The sequence below is a fragment of the Schistocerca americana genome, chromosome 7, assembly GCF_021461395.2.
Source record: "Schistocerca americana isolate TAMUIC-IGC-003095 chromosome 7, iqSchAmer2.1, whole genome shotgun sequence".
Taxonomy (NCBI): Eukaryota; Metazoa; Arthropoda; class Insecta; order Orthoptera; family Acrididae; genus Schistocerca; species Schistocerca americana.
Window position 1 is genome coordinate 312,185,401 of NC_060125.1, and position 19,245 is coordinate 312,204,645.

At 44.6% G+C, this 19,245-nt stretch overlaps 1 protein-coding gene and 1 pseudogene across 1 annotated transcript in view; both read left to right on the top strand.

Moving 5' to 3' along the window:
• The window catches only part of LOC124622361, a 479,351-nt gene that overhangs the window by 431,463 nt on the left and 28,643 nt on the right, over nucleotides 1-19,245 (top strand). The window contains exon 5 of the mRNA XM_047148040.1: nucleotides 1,551-1,629. Coding sequence (XP_047003996.1) covers nucleotides 1,551-1,629 — 79 coding nt within the window. The remainder of the gene's footprint in view (nucleotides 1-1,550; nucleotides 1,630-19,245) is intronic.
• On the top strand, nucleotides 88-205 carry LOC124623460 (annotated as a pseudogene).

Sequence of the window (19,245 nt, forward strand, 5' to 3'; positions counted from 1 at the left end):
TGCCATGTGAACTTTCGGCAATGGACGTTGGCGCAGTGGCAGAGCGTTGCATGGTCTGATGAATACCGGTACTTTCTTCATCTTGCAGGCAACGGCCTTGCCGCTGTGGATACACCGGTTCCCGTCAGATAACCGAAGTTAAGCGCTGTCGGGCGTGGTCGGCACTTGGATGGGTGACCATCTGGGACGCCATGCACTGTTGCCATTTTTCGGGGTGTACTCAGCCTCGTGATGCCAATTGAGGAGTCACTCGGTCGAATAGTAGCGGATCCGGTCAAAGAAAACCATCATAACGACAGGGAGAGCGGTGTGCTGACCACATGCCCCACCTAATCCGCATCCTCAGCTAAGGATGACACGGCGGTCAGATGGTCCCGATGGGCCACTTGGGGCCTGAAGACGGAGTGATTCAACATATCGATGAGAGGGCGCGAATCCGTCGTCTTCCAGGGGAACAGCTCCTTATCACCTGTACTGCGGGACAGACACAAGCTGGCGGCGGCTCCATTATGCTCTGGGAGACATTTACGTGGGCCTCTATGGGTCCAGTGGAGCTCGTGCAAGGCACCGTGACGGCCAAGAAGTACCATACACTGGTTACAGACCACGTACACCCCTTTATGTCGATCATGTTTCCTGACGGCAGAGGCATTTTTCACCAAGATAACGCGCCATGTCACAGGAGTGTGATGGAATGGTTCGAGTAACATCTTGACGAGTTCCCATCAAAGTGCTGCCCCTTAAAATCATCAGATCAGAACCCGATCGAACACATCGGGGAAGTCATTGAACGTGGCATCAAACTCATTGCACCCCTCCCAGAAAGTTACGGAAACTGTGGGACGTGTGTGCGTGCGTGTGTGTGTGTGTGTGTGTATAGATGTGGTGCCAGCTCCCTCCAGCGACCTACCAAGGTCTCATTGGTTCCACGCCACGACGCGTCGCCACTGTTATCCGAGCCAAAAGTAGACATACCGGATATTAGGTAGGTGGTCGTAATGTTCTGGCTGATCAGTGTAAGTCAAGAAAATTAAACTACCCGTTTCGACTTTTACTAGCTCGTTCTACATAGTAAAGAAAAATCTCTGAATAATCGAGTAAGTAGTTAATTCACCATGTAATAATTGTAGATAACCTTATGGGAACCAGCAATCTACGATACACTTAGGTACATATACGAATGTAATGCACTGTAGCAGTCATTTACAGCGTTCACAGTAACATTCAGCATGGAATTGGTGCCAAATGACTGTAGGAAATGTGATAGCGAAAGTAAGTATATATAGAGTTAAGGAACATTACATTTTCACGATTTGCAGAATTTTCAGTGATGTCAATGTATTTGTCGTATCTATTCATCCATCAAAGCCTTCAGAAGCTAAATCAACTAAATTTTCTTTCTTGTCACACATAAACCATTCTGAACATTAAATATGGACTGACTCGTATTTGTGTTTCTTATGTGAAATCAAGACCAGTAAAATTTTTTGTGTTTTCAATGCGGCCATACTTCGTAATTCAAGTGTCTGTTGTGCATCCCTGTTTGGCAGGCATGTACGGCATCCGAGTGAGGTCCTGCTTCGCCTTCAGCAAGCAGAACGCCAACGTATCGCTGATCGACGACAGAGGGTAAGTGCGCACCTACTTTCTTCTCAGTTTGTCTTTGCTGACGGCGTACACTCGTAGTGAGATGATGTTTCCCAGTCTTCCAGTTTACGCTGTGTTCCTTTCATACGTAACTCCAAAGCCAAGCAAAGCAAGTTGTCTTTAAATCACTAACATACTGGAAGTTCCAAAGTGAAGTCTGGGGCTATGTGCCCAGTAAAGGTAGACAATGGAGCTGTAAATCAAAAGCACAATGTTGTGGACGTTCTACGATAAATAGCATCTGATTTATAATCATGACTCGACAGAAGAATCAATTAACTTAAGACAGTGGAGATTGGTATAGATTTAAACTGTGTGTCAGGTTGAAGCTCGAACCTACATCCGTAACTTCCAGGATATAACATAATTTTCAAGTTACCGAAACCCTAGGAATGTTAATGAGGTGACGAATTTTTACTCCATGTCCTTGACGGGCCCACCCCGTAGTTGTAACGTCACAAATATTCACTGCAGCGTTTACTCTGCTAAAGAGTAGAGATATGCTGTATTAGTAACAGCCGTGTGAAGGTCAAACTGTATTCCGTCTCCTTGTGGTGTTTCCTCTTCCCGGTAGCAAACAGGAAAAGTCTTTGTGGAGATGGGAAGCGTACGATAGAACTAGTGGCTCATCGAAACTTTTGCTGGTCCACTGGTGGCGAAATGGCCACGAAAGGTAATGCTCTAATTGTGATTCACAATTTTAATTCGGTGATATGCGACCGTTTTTATCAAAACTGCCACGCATCATATTCACACTCTATTAAACTGAAGAGCCCAGCCCATCTGAATTAATTTCCGACGACAAATGAGACTACGAGTATTGATAAAGTTAATGTCAGTGATTGCCATACCTAACAAGGGAACCTCCCCATCGCACCCCCCTCAGATTTAGTTATAAGTTGGCACAGTGGATAGGCCTTGAAAAACTGAACACAGATCAACCGAGAAAACAGGAAGAACTTGTGTGGAACTATGAAAATAATAAGCAAAATGTACAAACTGAATAGTCCACGCGCAACATAGGCAGCATCAAGGACAGTTGTCAATTCAGGAGCGCCGTGGTCCCGTGGTTAGCGTGAGCAGCTGCGGAGTGAGAGGTCCTTGGTTCAAGTCTTCCCTCGAGTGAAAAGTTTAATTTTTTATTTTCAGACAATCATCAAAGTTCAGGCACCCACACATAATCAACTTCGCTCTCCAAAATTCCAGGACATTTTCAGATTTGCTTGGACATATGCAGGATTTGACTGTCTACACAAGGAAAAATTTGAAAACGTTGAAAACCGTTAAAAACAAATGGTTCAAATGGCTCTGAGCACTATGGGACTCAACTGCTGAGGTCATTAGTCCCCTAGAACTTAGAACTAGTTAAACCTAACTAACCTAAGGACATCACAAACATCCATGCCCGAGGCAGGATCCGAACCTGCGACCATAGCGGTCTTGCGGTTCCAGACTGCAGCGCCTTTAACCGCACGGCCACTTCGGCCGGCCGTTAAAAACATATGTTTTGACAGAGCACAGGGAAAAGTGTGCGGCTGTGAAACTGTTGCATTCATTTGTTGCAGTTTATGTGATGCACTCTTATGTTTTCATCACTTTTGTGGGAGTGATTATCACCTCCACAAGAAAACCTAAATCGGGCAAGGTAAAACCCATTCGCCAAGTGTACAAGTTAGGTGGGTCGACAACATATTCCTGTCATGTGACGCAAATGCCGACACCAGTGTCGTATAGAATATATCAGACGTCTTTTCCTGTGGAGGAATCGGTTGACCTATGACCTTGCGATCAAATGTTTTCGATTCCCATTGGAGAGGCACGTCCTTTCGTCTACTAATTGCACGGTTTTGCGATGCGGTCGCAAAACACAGACACTACACTTATTACAGTGAACAGAAACGTCAATGAACGAACAGACAGACCATAACTTTGCGAAAATAAATTTTTCACTCGAGGAAAGACTTGAACCAAAGACCTCTCACTCCGCAGCTCCTCACGCTAACCACGGGACCACGGCGCCCCTGAGCTCACACTTCTCCTTGATGTTGCCTATCTTGCGCATGGATTACTCAGTTTGTATATTTTGTTTATTTTTTCATAGTTCCACACAACTTCTTCCTGTTTTCTCTATTGATCTGTGTTCAGTTTTTCAAGGCCTATCCATAGTGCCAACTTATAACTAAATCTGAGAGGGGTGCGATGGGGAGGTTCCCTTGTAAGCACTAAAATCTGCATTACTTTCTTTATCTGGAGGATTACTGAAATGAGTGGTTGATAGTCTTAGTGAATACTTGTTGAGTGAAGCTTCACAGAGTGGAGATGGGAGGACCGACGTCGAGCCATTAGTCGCGAGGGGATACGGATCGTTTTCAAAGCACGGGCCGCCACCGCCGTGGGAGACGGCACAGCAGGTTGCAAGCCACTAGGCCCGGTGTATCCCGTGTGAGCAGAGGACGCTGCACAGGCAGTATTTGCGTTTCTCAGATGGCAGCAGAGCTTGCGCCCTAAGTGACAGGAAGATATTGATTAATAGAAGACTATTTTAACGTAGCGTGTCCGACAGCGCAGGGGGCGCATAGCGACTTTTTTTCCCCCCACATGCTAACGCCAACAGAGCGTCAGAATTGTAAAGAACTGGGTCAGCCAGGTGTCCCGCATTCTGGGAAATGCTGGGCGAGGGACAGTTTAGAGATAGTACCTTAGAAGTGGAATGTAAAGAGGCCATCCTATCCCTTCGTACTTGAGAGTGTGGCACCAGTAGCCATCAGGCAGGTATCAAGCTAGTTGAGACTGTTAGTTTTGGCTAAGAAACTGTAAGAGCAGCAACCATTGGTTAACATAAATAAATTCAGGACTGGGAGAACAGAGCTCGCGTGTGCGTACGTGGAGAAGGCCTTATTGGCTGGAACAGAAAATAGGAAAGATCCTGGGACTCGCAAGACGCCTGAGTTCGAGCACTAAATGCCCCACTATTGATAAGTCACACTAAAGTTAAATATGGGACTGGTGCTTTATTATAATGAGGAGACAAAAGTCATGGGATATCTCCCAATAACGCGTCGGACTTGCGTTTCCCCGGCATAGTGCAGCAACTAGACATGGCATGGGCTCAATGAATCGTTGGAAGCGTCCTGCAGAAATACTGAGCCATGCTTCCTCTATAGCCATCCATAATTGCGAAATTGTTGGACGTGCAGGATTTTGTGCACTAACAGATCTCTCGGTTGTGTCCCCTAAATATCCGATGGGACTCATGTCGGGCTATTGTGCGGCCAAATTATTCGCTGGAATTGCTCAGAGTGTTCTTCAAACCAGTCGAAAGCAATTGTGGGCCGCTACATGGCGGATTGTCATTCAAAAAAATGCCATTCATGAATGGTTACAAGTGGTCTCTAAGTAGAAGAACATAACCATTTCCAGTCGATGGTGGGTTCAGCTGGACAAGAAGACCCAGTCGATTCCACGTAAACGGATCCCACTCCATTATGGAGCTACCACCAGCGCGGACAGTGCATTGTTGAGAACCTGGGTTCATGGCTTCGTGGTGCCTGCGCCACACTCGAACCCTACCATCAGCTCGTGCCAACTGAAATCGAGACTCATCTGACCTGACCACGGTTTTCTGATCATCTAAGGGCCAACCGACGTGGTCGCGAGCCCAGGAGATGCGCTGCAGGAGCTGTTAGCAAAGGCACTCGCGTCGCTCGTCTGCTGCCGTAGTCCGTTAACGGCATATTTCGCCGCACTGTCATAACTCATACGTTTGTCGTACGTCCCACATTGACTTCTGCGGTTATTTCATGCAGTGTTATTTTTCTGTTAGCACCGACAACTCTACGCAAACGCCGCTGCTCTCGGGTGTTAAGTGAAGGCCGTAGGCCACAGCGTTGAGATGTAATGCCTAAGTGTGGTATTGTCGGCACACTCTTGACGCCCAGGATCTCAGAAGAATTACGTAACGACTCAGGAAATGCGGTGTCCTATGCGTCTAGCTCCGACTACTATTCCGCGTACAAAGCCTGTTATTTCCCGTCGTGCGACCATAGTCACTACGGAAACCTTTTCACATATATCACCTGAGTACAAATACCAGCTCTGCCAATGCACTGCCCTTTTATACCTCATAAGCGATACTATCGCCATATGCTTATGTGGATATCGGCACCTCAGTGTAGAACGTATCTGATAGTGAGGCAGTCGGTAGAATCATTGTCATTTCCGATAAGAGTCACGCCCAAGGCTCACATTCATAAAGTTGAAAAAAATGCTAAAGTTTTTGTGGGGCATCGCGGAATATTCCCGTTCCAGCCCCTATACTTCCTTGTAGTTTCGATAAGCGGCGGCGCTATACGTAACATTCAAAATGACGTCTGTAATGGAAGTGCGTTCTAAGCAGAGAGCTGTCTTTGAGTTTCTTTTGGCAGAAAACCAGAGCATCGCAGATATTCAAAGGCGTTAGCAGAATGTCTACTGAGACCTGACAGTGAAAAAAAAAAAAAAAAACTGCAAGTCCTTGCGCGAGACGTCTGTCATCATCGCAACAAGGTGGTGTAAAAGCTGTCTGATCCTCGTGCCGTCCGGCTGCACGCAAATGTGCCCCCCTCTAATTAATGTTGGAACGTGCGGACAGTCTCATTCGAGGTGATCGACGGATCGCAAACAAACACTTCGCTGCACAACTGGTTAATTCTGTTGGTAGTACTGAGACACTCGTCCACCAGTTGGGGTGTTCAAAGGTGTGTGCCCGCTGCGTTCCTCGCCGCCTAAAGAACACCATAAAGAGCACCAAAGGACCATATGTGCGGAATTGCTTGCGCGTTACGAGACTTGTCGTGACAATTTTTTGTCGAACTTTGTCACAGGCTATGAAACGTGGGTTCATCACTTCGAACTGAAAAAAAAAACCGGCAATCCATGAAGTGGCGCCACAGCACCTCTCTTCTGAAGAAGTAGTTTAAAGCCGCACCCTCATCCGGTAACGGGAGGACGACGGTTCAATCCCGCGTCCGGCCATCCTGATTTAGGTTTTCCGTGATTTCCCTAAATCGCTCCAGGCAAATGCCGGGATGGTTCCTTTCAAAGGGCACGGCCGACTTCCTTCCCCGTCCTTCCCTAATCCGATGAGACCGATGACCTCGCTGTCTGGTCTCCTTCCCCAAAACCAACCAACCAACCTCATCCGGTAAATTCATGGTGACCATCTTCTGGGACTCTGAAGGGTTGATGTCCTCCCTCATGGTGCAACGAACAACTCTGAAGTGCCTCACAGAACTTCATCCACCCTACAGAAAGTGATGCTGAATCACAGTAAGACTCAGTTTTTACAAAAGTTTCTAACTCACAATTCAACAAGAGCTGATATTTTGATCAGACAGAATGGGCATATTATAAGCGAGATGAAACAGTTCAAGTTCCTAGGCGTTCGGATAGATAGTAAGCTGTTGTGGAAAGCCCATGTCCAGGATCTTGTTCAGAAGCTAAATGCTGCTTTATTTACCATTAGAACAGTATCTGAAATAAGTGACAGTTCAACACGAAAAGTAGTCTACTTCGCATATTTTCATACGCTTATGTCGTATGGTATTATTTTTTGGGGTAATTCTTCTGATTTAAAAAGGGTATTTTTGGCTCATAAACGGGCTGTTCGAGCTACACTCATGGAAATTGAAATAAGAACACCGTGAATTCATTGCCCCGGGAAGGGGAAACTTTATTGACACATTCCTGGGGTCAGATACATCACATGATCACACTGACAGAACCACAGGCACATAGACACAAGCAACAGAGCACGCACAATGTCGGCACTAGTACAGTGTATATCCACCTTTCACAGCAATGCAGGTTGCTGTTCTCCCATGGAGACGATCGTAGAGATGCTGGATGTAGTCCTGTGGAACGGCTTGCCATGCCATTTCCACCTGGCACCTCAGTTGGACCAGCGTTCGTGCTGGACGTGCAGATCGCGTGAGACGACGCTTCATCCAGTCCCAAACATGCTCAATGGGGGACAGATCCGGAGATCTTGCTGGCCAGGGTAGTTGACGTACACCTTCTAGTGCACGTTGGGTGGCACGGGATACATGCGGACGTGCATTGTCCTGTTGGAACAGCAAGTTTCCTTGCCGGTCTAGGAATGGTAGAACGATGGGTTCGATGACGGTTTGGATGTACCGTGCACTATTCAGTGTCCCCTCGACGATCACCAGTGGTGTACGGCCAGTGTAGGAGATCGCTCCCCACACCATGACGCCGGGTGTTGGCCCTGTGTGCCTCGGTCGTATGCAGTCCTGATTGTGGCGCTCACCTGCACGGCGCCAAACACGCATACGACCATCATTGGCACCAAGGCAGAAGCGACTCTCATCGCTGAAGACGACACGTCTCCATTCGTCCCTCCATTCACGCCTGTCGCGACACCACTGGAGGCGGGCTGCACGATGTTGGGGCGTGAGCGGAAGACGGCCTAACGGTGTGCGGGACCGTAGCCCAGCTTCATGGAGACGGTTGCGAATGGTCCTCGCCGATACCCCAGGAGCAACAGTGTCCCTAATTTGCTGGGAAGTGGCGGTGCGGTCCCCTACGGCACTGCGTAGGATCCTACGGTCTTGGCGTGCATCCGTGCGTCGCTGCGGTCCGGTCCCAGGTCGACGAGCACGTGCACCTTCCGCCGACCACTGGCGACAACATCGATGTACTGTGGAGACCTCACGCCCCACGTGTTGAGCAATTCGGCGGTACGTCCACCCGGCCTCCCGCATGCCCACTATACGCCCTCGCTCAAAGTCCGTCAACTGCACATACGGTTCACGTCCACGCTGTCGCGGCATGCTACCAGTGTTAAAGACTGCGATGGAGCTCCGTATGCCACGGCAAACTGGCTGACACTGACGGCGGCGGTGCACAAATGCTGAGCAGCTAGCGCCATTCGACGGCCAACACCGCGGTTCCTGGTGTGTCCGCTGTGCCGTACGTGTGATCATTGCTTGTACAGCCCTCTCGCAGTGTCCGGAGCAAGTATGGTGGGTCTGACACACCGGTGTCAATGTGTTCTTTTTTCCATTTCCAGGAGTGTATATGTGGTGTAAGTTCGAGAACCTCTTGTCGACCCCTATTCAATAGTCTGGGAATTCTGACATTGCCCTCACAGTACATATTTTCTTTAATGTCGTTTGTTGTTAGCAATATTATCTTATTCCCAAGAGTTAGCAGCTTTCACTCAGTTAATACTAGGCAGAAATCAAATCTGTGTGTGGAATGCACTACCTTGACTCTTGTGCAGAAACGAGTGCACTATTCTGTTGCATCCATTTCCAATAAGCTACCACAAGAACTCAAAAATCTTAGCAGTAGCCCAAACACTTCCAAACGCTTTTAAGTCTAAACTGAAGAGTTTCCTCATGGCTCACTCCTTCTATTCTGTCGATGAGCTCCTGGAAGAGCTGAAAAATTAAGCAAATCCCAGTGTTACATTGTTGATTTTCTTTATTTAAACTTACGAATTGTCGCCTGAATACGTTTCTTGTATTTCATTTTATCTGTTTCTACTATCGTGTTATAATTTCATGTATTGACTCGTTCCATGACCATGGAGACTTCTCCTTAATTTGGTCCCACGGAACAATAAGTAAATAAATAAATCAGTGTAGTCCAATTAAAGATGCACTCCGCGGGAAGCAGTACGTGGATGATGGGGAGGTTATTGATGCAGCGAGAGGTTGGTTCCGACGTCGACCAGCAGAGTGGAGGCATTCGGGCATACAGGCCCTCCGAGTAAGGTGACGTAAGACCATCGAATTGAACAGATATTATGTTGGAAAATAGTGTTTTGTAGCCAGAAGTGTTGGGAATCATCTGATGTATTGGAATCCTGAATAAAACCAACCTGCTTTGCTTTCAGGAAAAAAAAGTGTTACATTACTTATTGAACGACCGTCGTAAATAGGACTTCATAGTGACCATTATTTCAGTCAGTAGTTTGATTAATACCTTACCTCTGCCAGCTTTGTGAGTTACAGCACCCATGTTTCACAGTTGGTAGGGCCACCCCTGTTTAATTCATTCAGTTTACTAAGTTATTCATTGCACGACACCTGGAATTAAATTTACGTGATCATATGGGGAGCGATATGGTTATCAGTATCATCCTATGCACGTCATCCTGACACGCACAGAGGTATGTCGATTGCTCAACCGTAACCTCACATCGGTCGGGTATGTTAATCGCACTGTATATTCCACTCAACTGTAAGAATTTGTCATAACAATCCAAAATTTTCTGTTAGTATTTGAAGGAAGCCACACATAGTGACATACAAATAGTTAGAAAACAGTGACAAGTGAAAGCAGAAAAACTACTTCCGTGGAAGTCATTATTTCCAGTGATTGTTTGGCAATCGTGTATTCAGATCTTTCGTCCTATTTGTGTGTTGTTAAGTTACATTTGTTTATGCTCAGTAACTGTCAGTCCTTGTATTAACTGTCGAATCTCTGCTGCTACAATTTTCTAGTGTAGTGTCTGCTCTATACACAGAAGCTTCAGCTGCGAAGAGCCTCCTGGAACTTCCATCTTAAGTCATTTATATAGCTGCTAGCTGACAAACCCTGCATTCTCCGAATATTCAGTTTGCCAATTTTATATTAGAAACGAAAACAAAAAATGAACTGTTTGTAGTGAAGTTTCGAAAAAAAAAATCCATATATTCGTGGAAACATCTGCGCAATTATGAAACAGACTTACAAAGAAATATGCGTAATGCACAAATGTATAATTACAGCATACAAATTAAGATACATGACCCCACACGGTTTCTGTACGCGCGTGTACAACGTGATTTTGTAAACGTCTCTCTGGCAACGCCTCATCATACGAGGTTGAAATCGGTCCACTTGTTTAGGAGGAGAACAAACACACACACACACACACACACACACACACACACACACACACACACACACCGCACTCTCGCTCACATACATCCATTTTTATAATATGTATGGATATTGTGAATAGTAATGGTCCTATAAAATTCCCATGGGGTACACCCGGAGCTACATGTACGTCTAAAGATTTCTCTCCGTTGCCCTGTGGATGCTAGCTTTTGCTCTAAAATCTTTATTTCTCCATACTTTTTTCTACGTTTTTTCAACACAATTTATCAGCCTTTGCTGGAACTTCCGAAAATAAATTATTTCGTTTGTATGTGCGTAAACAAGCTTACTTGAGTACTGTATTCTATTGTTAATTAATTAGTCCCACGTGGAAAAGCTAATTATGTGGCGATGGATTTATTATGTTATCCAGCTTCGAATCTCATTTACGTTAATTACATTTAATAATTACAAACAATACGGTCAATACAAATAAACTGATTGCTTGTGATAGCTGCAGGAAGATAACTGAAGTACTTTATAACTGATTTTAATTCCATTTTTTTTGTGCCTGCGGCTACACTGACGGCAGTTCCTAACAAAACTACTCAATAACTTAGTCTAACCAGAGTCGTACCGAGGGATGGCGGATATATCTCCACCAAGGGCACACGCACAAAGGGGGACCAAAAACAGACCGGGAAATAAAGCTAAGATAGAAAGACAGTTTAAGAAATAACCGAGAGAGATGCAAGAGTTCCTCTACTCTTAGTGTTCCCAGAGTATCATCTGACTACGGGAAGAAGCCCTTTATTCGCTCCGTGACTGAAAACGCACGAGGATCTCTTACTGCCATTTCAGTAGCGTCGTCTCGTCCAGGTATATGTGATACGCATTAAATTTAATTCCCGAAAAAGAAATATTTTTAAATGTAAATCATGCCTGTTTTCCGCCAAATCTTCGGAAGCAACGATGTAGTAGCGTGAAGATAGCATTAATTAGGTGAGTTGAGGTCAACGGGAAGCTCTTGACGAGTGCGTTTGCTAGTACACGAATGTGGCCATATCTTTTGGTTGATTTAGAAGCTTCAATTTTTTAAACTGTCAAGGAATCGTAGACTTTGTACGTGACATAAATTTCATCTTGATATGTCTATTCTTTCCCGAGAAAAACCGTATTTAACAGTCAGACACACAGCCAGCCACATAGCGAACGGACGGGCGGACGACAAAGTAATCCCATAGGGGTTCCGTTTTTTACCGATTGAGGTGCGGAACCCTAACAATAGCATTTTTGGTGCAGGTAGGGCGAGGCATGAGCGACTTAACTTAGTTTAGTTTCCAATCAGCGGTTGGTGTAGCAGAAAGAGTACAGAATGGTAAGCTGAGGGTTGTGGAATCGAGTTGCCTGTGGGAAAACTTCAAAAATGATCAAATGTGTGTCAAGTCCTAGGGGACCAAACTGCTTACGTCATCGGTACCTAGACTTACACACTACGTAAACTAACTTATGCTAAGAACAACACACACCCATGCCCGAAGGAGGACTCGAACCTCCGGCGGGAGGGGCCGCGCAATCCGTGACATGGCGCCTCTAACCGCACGGCCACTCCGAGCGGCAAACTTCATTTTCAATTTTTACTTTAGTTACACTAAGAACAAAGCGAAATAACGGTCAAGATATTCCATTTATGGATATTTTTATAAATTGCACGAAAAGAAAAGGCAAAGAAAAATTTCGAATTGCAAACAAATTTACGGGAAAGGATTGTAAGGTGTATATGAAAGCTTCATTTACAAAATTAGATACTTTGATTATTTTACATTATTGCACATGCTGGAATGACATTCATCGCAAAAACAGTCGTTGTATCGTCTTGCACACGTTATACACTGCATTTTTACAATTACATAGTGGTTTTAAAGTACCTGTAAAGAATACAGACTTGGTTTACATTCAGAAAAGGTGCACAGTTTGGGAGCAAACCACGAATAATGACATCATTTCACCAAATATTTGCGATGGTAGTTGGTGATGTGCAATAGAATGTATTTTGATGCAGTCTTCGCAGGATTTCCTTTTCTCTCTCTATGGGTCACTTTACCTGCACCGGGAACCTGCGATTCGCGTACAGCTGCCGTGGGCCACCCGAAGGTCACAATCATACTAACGGCATACGACGTCCTGTACGCTTTAATTGCAATTTATTCTTGTAAAGTTACACTACTGGCCATTAAAATTGCTACACCACGAAGGTGACGTGCTACAGACGCGAAATTTAACAGACAGGAAGAAGATGCTGTGATATGCAAATGATTAGCTTTTCAGAGCATTCACACAAGGTTGGCGCCGGTGGCGACATCTACAACGTGCTGACATGAGGAAAGATTCCGACCAATTTCTCATACACAAACAGCAGTTGGCCGGCATTGCCTGGTGAAACGTTGTTGTGATGCCTCGTGTAAGGAGGAAAAATGCGTACCATCACGTTTCCGACTTTGATAAAGGTCGGATTGTAGTCCATCGCGAATGCGGTTTATCGTATCGCGACATTGCTGCTCGCGTTGTTCGAGATCCAATGACTGTTAGCAGAACATGGAATCGGTGCGTTCAGGAGGGTAATACGGAACGCCGTGCTGGATCCCAACGGCCTCGTATCACTAGCAGTCGGGATGACAGGCATCTTATCCGCATGGCTGTAACGGATCATGCAGCCACGTCTCAATCCATGAGTCAACAGATGGGGACATTTGCAAGAGAACAACCATCTGCAGGAACAGTTCGACGACGTTTGCAGCAGCATGGACTATCAGCTCGGAGACCATGGCTGCGGTTACCCTTTACTCTGCATCACACACAGGAGCGCCTGCTATGGTGTACTCAACGACGAACCTGTGTGCACGAATGGCAAAACGTAATTTTTTCGGATGAATCCAGGTTCTGTTTACAGCATTATGATGGTCGCGTACGTGTTTGGCGTGATGGAAGCGTGTATTCGTTATCGACATACTGGCGTATCACCCGGCGTGATGGTTTGGTGTGCCATTGGCTACACGTCTCGGCTACCTCTTGTTCGTATTGACGGCACTTTGAACAGTGGACGTTACATTTCAGATGTGTTTCGACCCGTGGCTCTACCCTTCATTCGATCCTTGTGAAACACTACATTTCAGCAGGATAATGCACGACAGCATGTTGCAGGTCCTGTACGGGCCTTTCTGGAAACAGAAAATGTTCGACTGCTGCCCAGGCCAGCACATTCTCCAGATCTCTCACTAACTGAAAACGTCTGGTTAATGGTGGCCGAGCATCTGGCTCGTCACAATCACAATACGCTAGTCACTACTCTTGTTCAACTGTGGTGTTGTGTTGAAGCTGCATGGGCAGCTGTACCTGCACACACCATCCAAGCTCTGTTTGACTCAATGCCCAGGCGTATCAAGGCCGTTATTACGGCCAGAGGTGGTTGTTCTGGTTACTGATTTCTTAGGATCTATGCCCCCAAATTACGTGAAAATGTAATCACATGTCAGTTCTAGTATAATATATTTGTCCAATGAATACCCGTTTATTATCTACATTTCTTCTTGGTGTAGCAATTTTAATGGCCAGTAGTGTATTTGCAGAGTCCTCGTGGGCGCTGTAAGTACAATCCCTTATTGGAACTTCGTTTGCAATCCTAAATTTTCCCTTGCCTTTCTTTTTCATGCCATGAAAATATTAGTAAATACAATATAATAGCATTTTAGGTGTATTTGCAGTGAAGTAATGTAAAAATGGAAAACCAAAACTTATTCTACAGGGAGTCGACCCCACGATCCTCCGATTGCCGTTCTTAACTCTTTCTGCTGCGCCAAACGCTGTTTGAAAACTACGCTAAAATACATGGCTAATGCCTCGCTAGACCCGCGTCAAAAACGCAACCTTTTTTTCTGTCTACCAAAATTTTTATTTTCTCAAACAGCACTATTACCCCCTCAAAGTAATTACCTCCTGCAGCTATACACCGGCGGAGTCGTTGTTCCATGTATTGGTAGCACCGCCCAAACGTCAGCTGATAGGGTCTTCAACATGTCGATCAGATTATTTTGAATGTTCTCCAGAGTCCCAAAATGACGCCTTTTAAGACAATTTCCAATTCCTGAAAAGAAAGTGAGAAGGATTCAGATCAGGTGAATAGGGGTGTCGGTGGGGGGGGGGGGGGGGGGGGGGGTGGCTGTTGAACAACTGGAATGCGTTTTGAGGTCAAAATTACGTGGTGATGAAAGTGGCCATGTGACATGGACCGTTGTTGTGATGCAGCATCCAGTTGTCTCCAGTTTCCGGTCTCAGTCGATTCACCCTTTTGCTGAACCTTTCAAGGACATCTTTGTAAAACACTTGCTTGACAGTTTGCCCTGGAGGAACTACTTCTGTATGCCTGATAGCCCTACATTCAAAAAAGCGGATCAGCGTTGTTTTGATTTTTGATTTGCTCATTCGAGCTTTCCTCGGTCAAGGAGATGTCTGAGTGTGCGAGTCCTCACTTTGTCGCTTTGTCTCAGGATTGTACTTAGAAATACAGGATTCATCACCTCTGATCGCACGACTGAACCATTTGTGGTCATTGGCATCCCTCTCAAGAACATCAACGTACACGTTTCTTCGATTGTCCTTCTGCTCTGTTGTGAAATTTTTTCGGCGCCATTTTGACATATAAATTCCCGTTTCAGTGACCAGTTTTGTGAAAGATGATAAGAAATCCCGCCATATGCAAATATTCCGTCAAAATATGATGTATGTTGAAAGTGTTTAACAGATCACTCATCATCCTTATTGTTAAACGTCGCTCTGATCTCACAAGAGCACGCACACATTTGGCGTTTTCGTCGGTTTGTTAAGTTGGAGGTCTCCCTTCGTATAGGCTTGTTTCAACTTTTCATAGGCCACACTCGTTGATTCCCCAAGTCTAATACAAAACTTGGCGGCACAACGTTGCTGTAAATTCCGCTATTCCATTTTCGTAACACACAACAAAAACAGAACTACACTGATAGCTCTCTCAAAGCCCACGTGATGTACAGAGCTGACACTCGGACTGAGCATCTGGAGGGGATGAACGCACCGGTCTACACAAGTAGAACAACACAGCGTTGCTAGATCGCTCGCATAGTTTTCAGTCCCATTACTTTCCTCTCACATCTCGTATACCACAAATTTTGATGAAATCTGTAATTATGAATAGGTGCGCGTTTCTAAAACTACAGCATAGAGGCCTGCAACCCTCTAGTCACTTGTGAGAGACTCCCGGTTAGTAGTTTGAAGCTAGTGTCCTCGTGATAGAGCGAAACTCAGAAGCCTTGAGAGCGCTGGTGAAGAAGTCGCTTACTGGCAGTGGATGGCACGGGCGAGTCCAGAGCGGACCTTCAGACGTTGTTAACACGGCCGCGTGGGCCGTGCGGCCGCCACCGACCCATCCAGCAGAACAATGGAGCGCTGCGGCCTTCCGTAGGCGTCTCGCATGGTTAACGAAAACCTCACGCCAACTCTGTGATCGTTAAAGTCGTGGCGGACCCAGAACCATCCTTTACAGACTCTGATGGAGGTTACTATCTGTTAACCTAAAAAAATTGCATCCTGCCATTCGTATACGAAGCGTGTTCGGGAAGTAAGTGTACTGTGACCATAACGGGCTATGTTTTTGGTGTTTGAGGGTTAGCAACAGTCAGTGGTAGAGGGCCATCCGCTGACTAGAGCGAGCATCGCAGGAATAAGGTAGCACGTAAATTCCCGTTTTAATGACCACTTCTGTGAAAGATGATAAGAAATACCACCAAGTGCGAGTCACCTGCTGTGGTCCGCTTCCTGCTCGCGAAAGGAATAACATCTACCGGAATTTTTTCATCAATCACAATGATTTATGGCGAAGGTGTTTAAATACAGCGAGTGTGTTTAAGCGGCGTTGAGAATTTAGTGGAGGCAGAACAAATGTTTGCGATGCATGGAGGAGTGGAAGACTTTCAATTTTGATTCATGAATTGGTGCAAAAAATCAGAAAACTATTCTTGAAGACTGCTGGTTACCAATGACTGTTTACTAAGATAATGAACTGGACGGAGGATAACATGATGAGCGTCAATTTTCCTCTAAAATTTGTTTCACAAGTTCATCAAGTACCAGACCATTATTTGAATACTTCACAGTTTTTTGATACTGATTTATTGGGCGTTATAATTGAAAGCTCGAATACCTAAATAAATCTTTATATTTCGGTAGAATGAGAAGAACATACGAAAGAAGAGTAAGTGGGCAATGTCCGGGAAAGCAACCCTTAATTGAAGGGACAGCTGAAGTTGTGAAAAGTAAATCAGGAGTAAATTATACTGCAAATAAATAAATAAAAAGAGCCAAATATGAGAAGAAAAACGAGGGAAGATGGTAGAACGGTATGCGAAGAGATAGAACATAGGTCTTTCATTAAGGTTGAAATTCAGTCTACTATTGTGGTGAGGTGTATTACAGTTTGAAGGATTGAGTCCTGCATGCGTTGCAGTAAAGAAACTGTTCACAGCGGCGCAATATTGTTGACACATAGCAGGTTTTTATTCCAAGTCACCAATTTTTTATTATTAGTTTTTGAAGACATCCAAACTTAACACAACTGAAAAATTAATATTAGTTGCTATTGTTATCTTAATTCGTCGTCGTAGGCAATACTGTTAATCAGCTTACCACGCGTTGCATTTCGATGACGAAAACCACTTTTCTTGTGACAACTGCAATTTTTTAGTCCCAAACACGAAATGAATTTCTTTTGATACTACTGTAAACCAGACTATTATAAGGAAATTCTATAGAGATCTAGCCCTCAGTAACAAACATAAAAATCAGCAAAATTATCCAATGCTTAAGTTCGCTACCTAACACAATTTCCTCGTACTTTGGATGAATAAGCGTTGACATGTTCTAATATAATAAAAACATGCTGATATCACAATGATTGTTATTAATTGTATATAGAAAAATATTTTATTCTTCAGTTTCCCCATTTCATAGTGCCGTCTCAGAAAGGTTGGTTTGTTGGTTGTTTGGCGGGAAGAGACCAAACTGCGAGGTCATCGATCTCATCGGATTAGGGAAGGAGGGGGAAGGAAGTCGGCCGTGCCCTTTCAAAGGAACCATCCCGGCATTTGCCTGGAGCGATTTAGGGAAATCACGGAAAACCTAAATCAGGTTGGCCGGACGCGGGATTGAACCGTCGTCCTCCCGAAGTCTCAGAAAGGAAGATGTTACGGTGTGTGCCTGTTTATTATTAAAACTACTATTTTTACAAAATCTGCTAGCAAGATCTAGTGGCTGCTGTACAAAATTTGCGGCACAGATAACTTACAACTAACATTCTGATCTCAAACTTCAGCGCAGCATTTTTATGTGAGCTTAGATGGTGTGGTAAGTAGTGTTTTGTTACGGTCGGCATAGGTTAGTCTCCCATAGATGTAAAAGCAAAGCTCCTATTCTTCATCAACAACAGTTGGATATTAGAAATTAATCTTTCGATCTGTTACATGCAGAACACCGCTCTCAAAATACATAACTCATCACGTAACATGTTGCACTTAGATCAGTATTTTAAAGAGGACGCTCATTGCCATGAAAATGGAAGGCACTCACACAAGAAATTAACACTATTAAAATTACTGCAATAAACACTTAATATTTATCAAAAGGAATTGACAGAATGAGCAACAGAAAACACTTCAGTACTAAAAATATGCAGAAAAAACTACCTAACAGTGCAAATCTCTAAAACCTTGTCATATATCATCACCGAATCGCACAAAAATTGCCCCCATATTAATATGTACTAATGTAATGTTATCCTTCTCCAAGAACAACAAAGTGAGTCGTCACTTGCAATGGATACAAGTAGTCGTCTGTGATATAACATAGCGAAGTAATGTGATACACTGGGAAAGGAAGGCACAGACAGATAAAGGTAGATAAATAAATACAGATGTTACAATGTTCAGCTGACATACCAATTGTTTCCCAGCTTACATCAAGGGTAATCAGGAAGAACTTTTCAAAAACGCTACACAGGGCACATGGATGCTCTCATGTTTATCCGCTACGAAAAATCTCCCAAAAGGAGATCCTCCTCCATCTTCTTAGCAGCCATGATGATCCTGCGGGCCCTTTCGGCAGCTTCTGTCATCCGGCGCTCTGATCGCTCGACACGTTTTTCGTCCGCTTTTGTGCAGTAGTCGCAACAGATTGGTCCGGTCTCAAGTTGGAGCACGTTCATAATTTCCATAATGCCTATTTTCTCCTGCTGTGAATCGTTTTCGAGGTATTTTTTCACAAATCACCTTGAAACTCCATAACGGAGGTTCTAGCGAACTTGGGATGAACACTACAATAAAGCAGACATAGCAGAGAAAATTTTAAACAAAACAAAAAGATTTTTTTTGAAAGTTTCAAAGAGAATTACTCCTTAAGCCAGTGTCTGTATCACTGGACGAAAGCATTTGCTGCAAGAGTTTGTCTTGTTATTCTATCATCTGTGTCTCGTGGTCTAAAATGTCTGTAAAGGTCCTTAAGTTTTGCACAGCATCAACAGATGCTTCTGTGTGATTTCCGCAGTGTGTAAATACTGTTTTGGTTACTAATATACTTTAAGGTAAGTTGACGTGTGTCTCATTTGCGAGTTGGAATCTGTGTAAAGCATTTCTATTTTCTCGGAAAGTG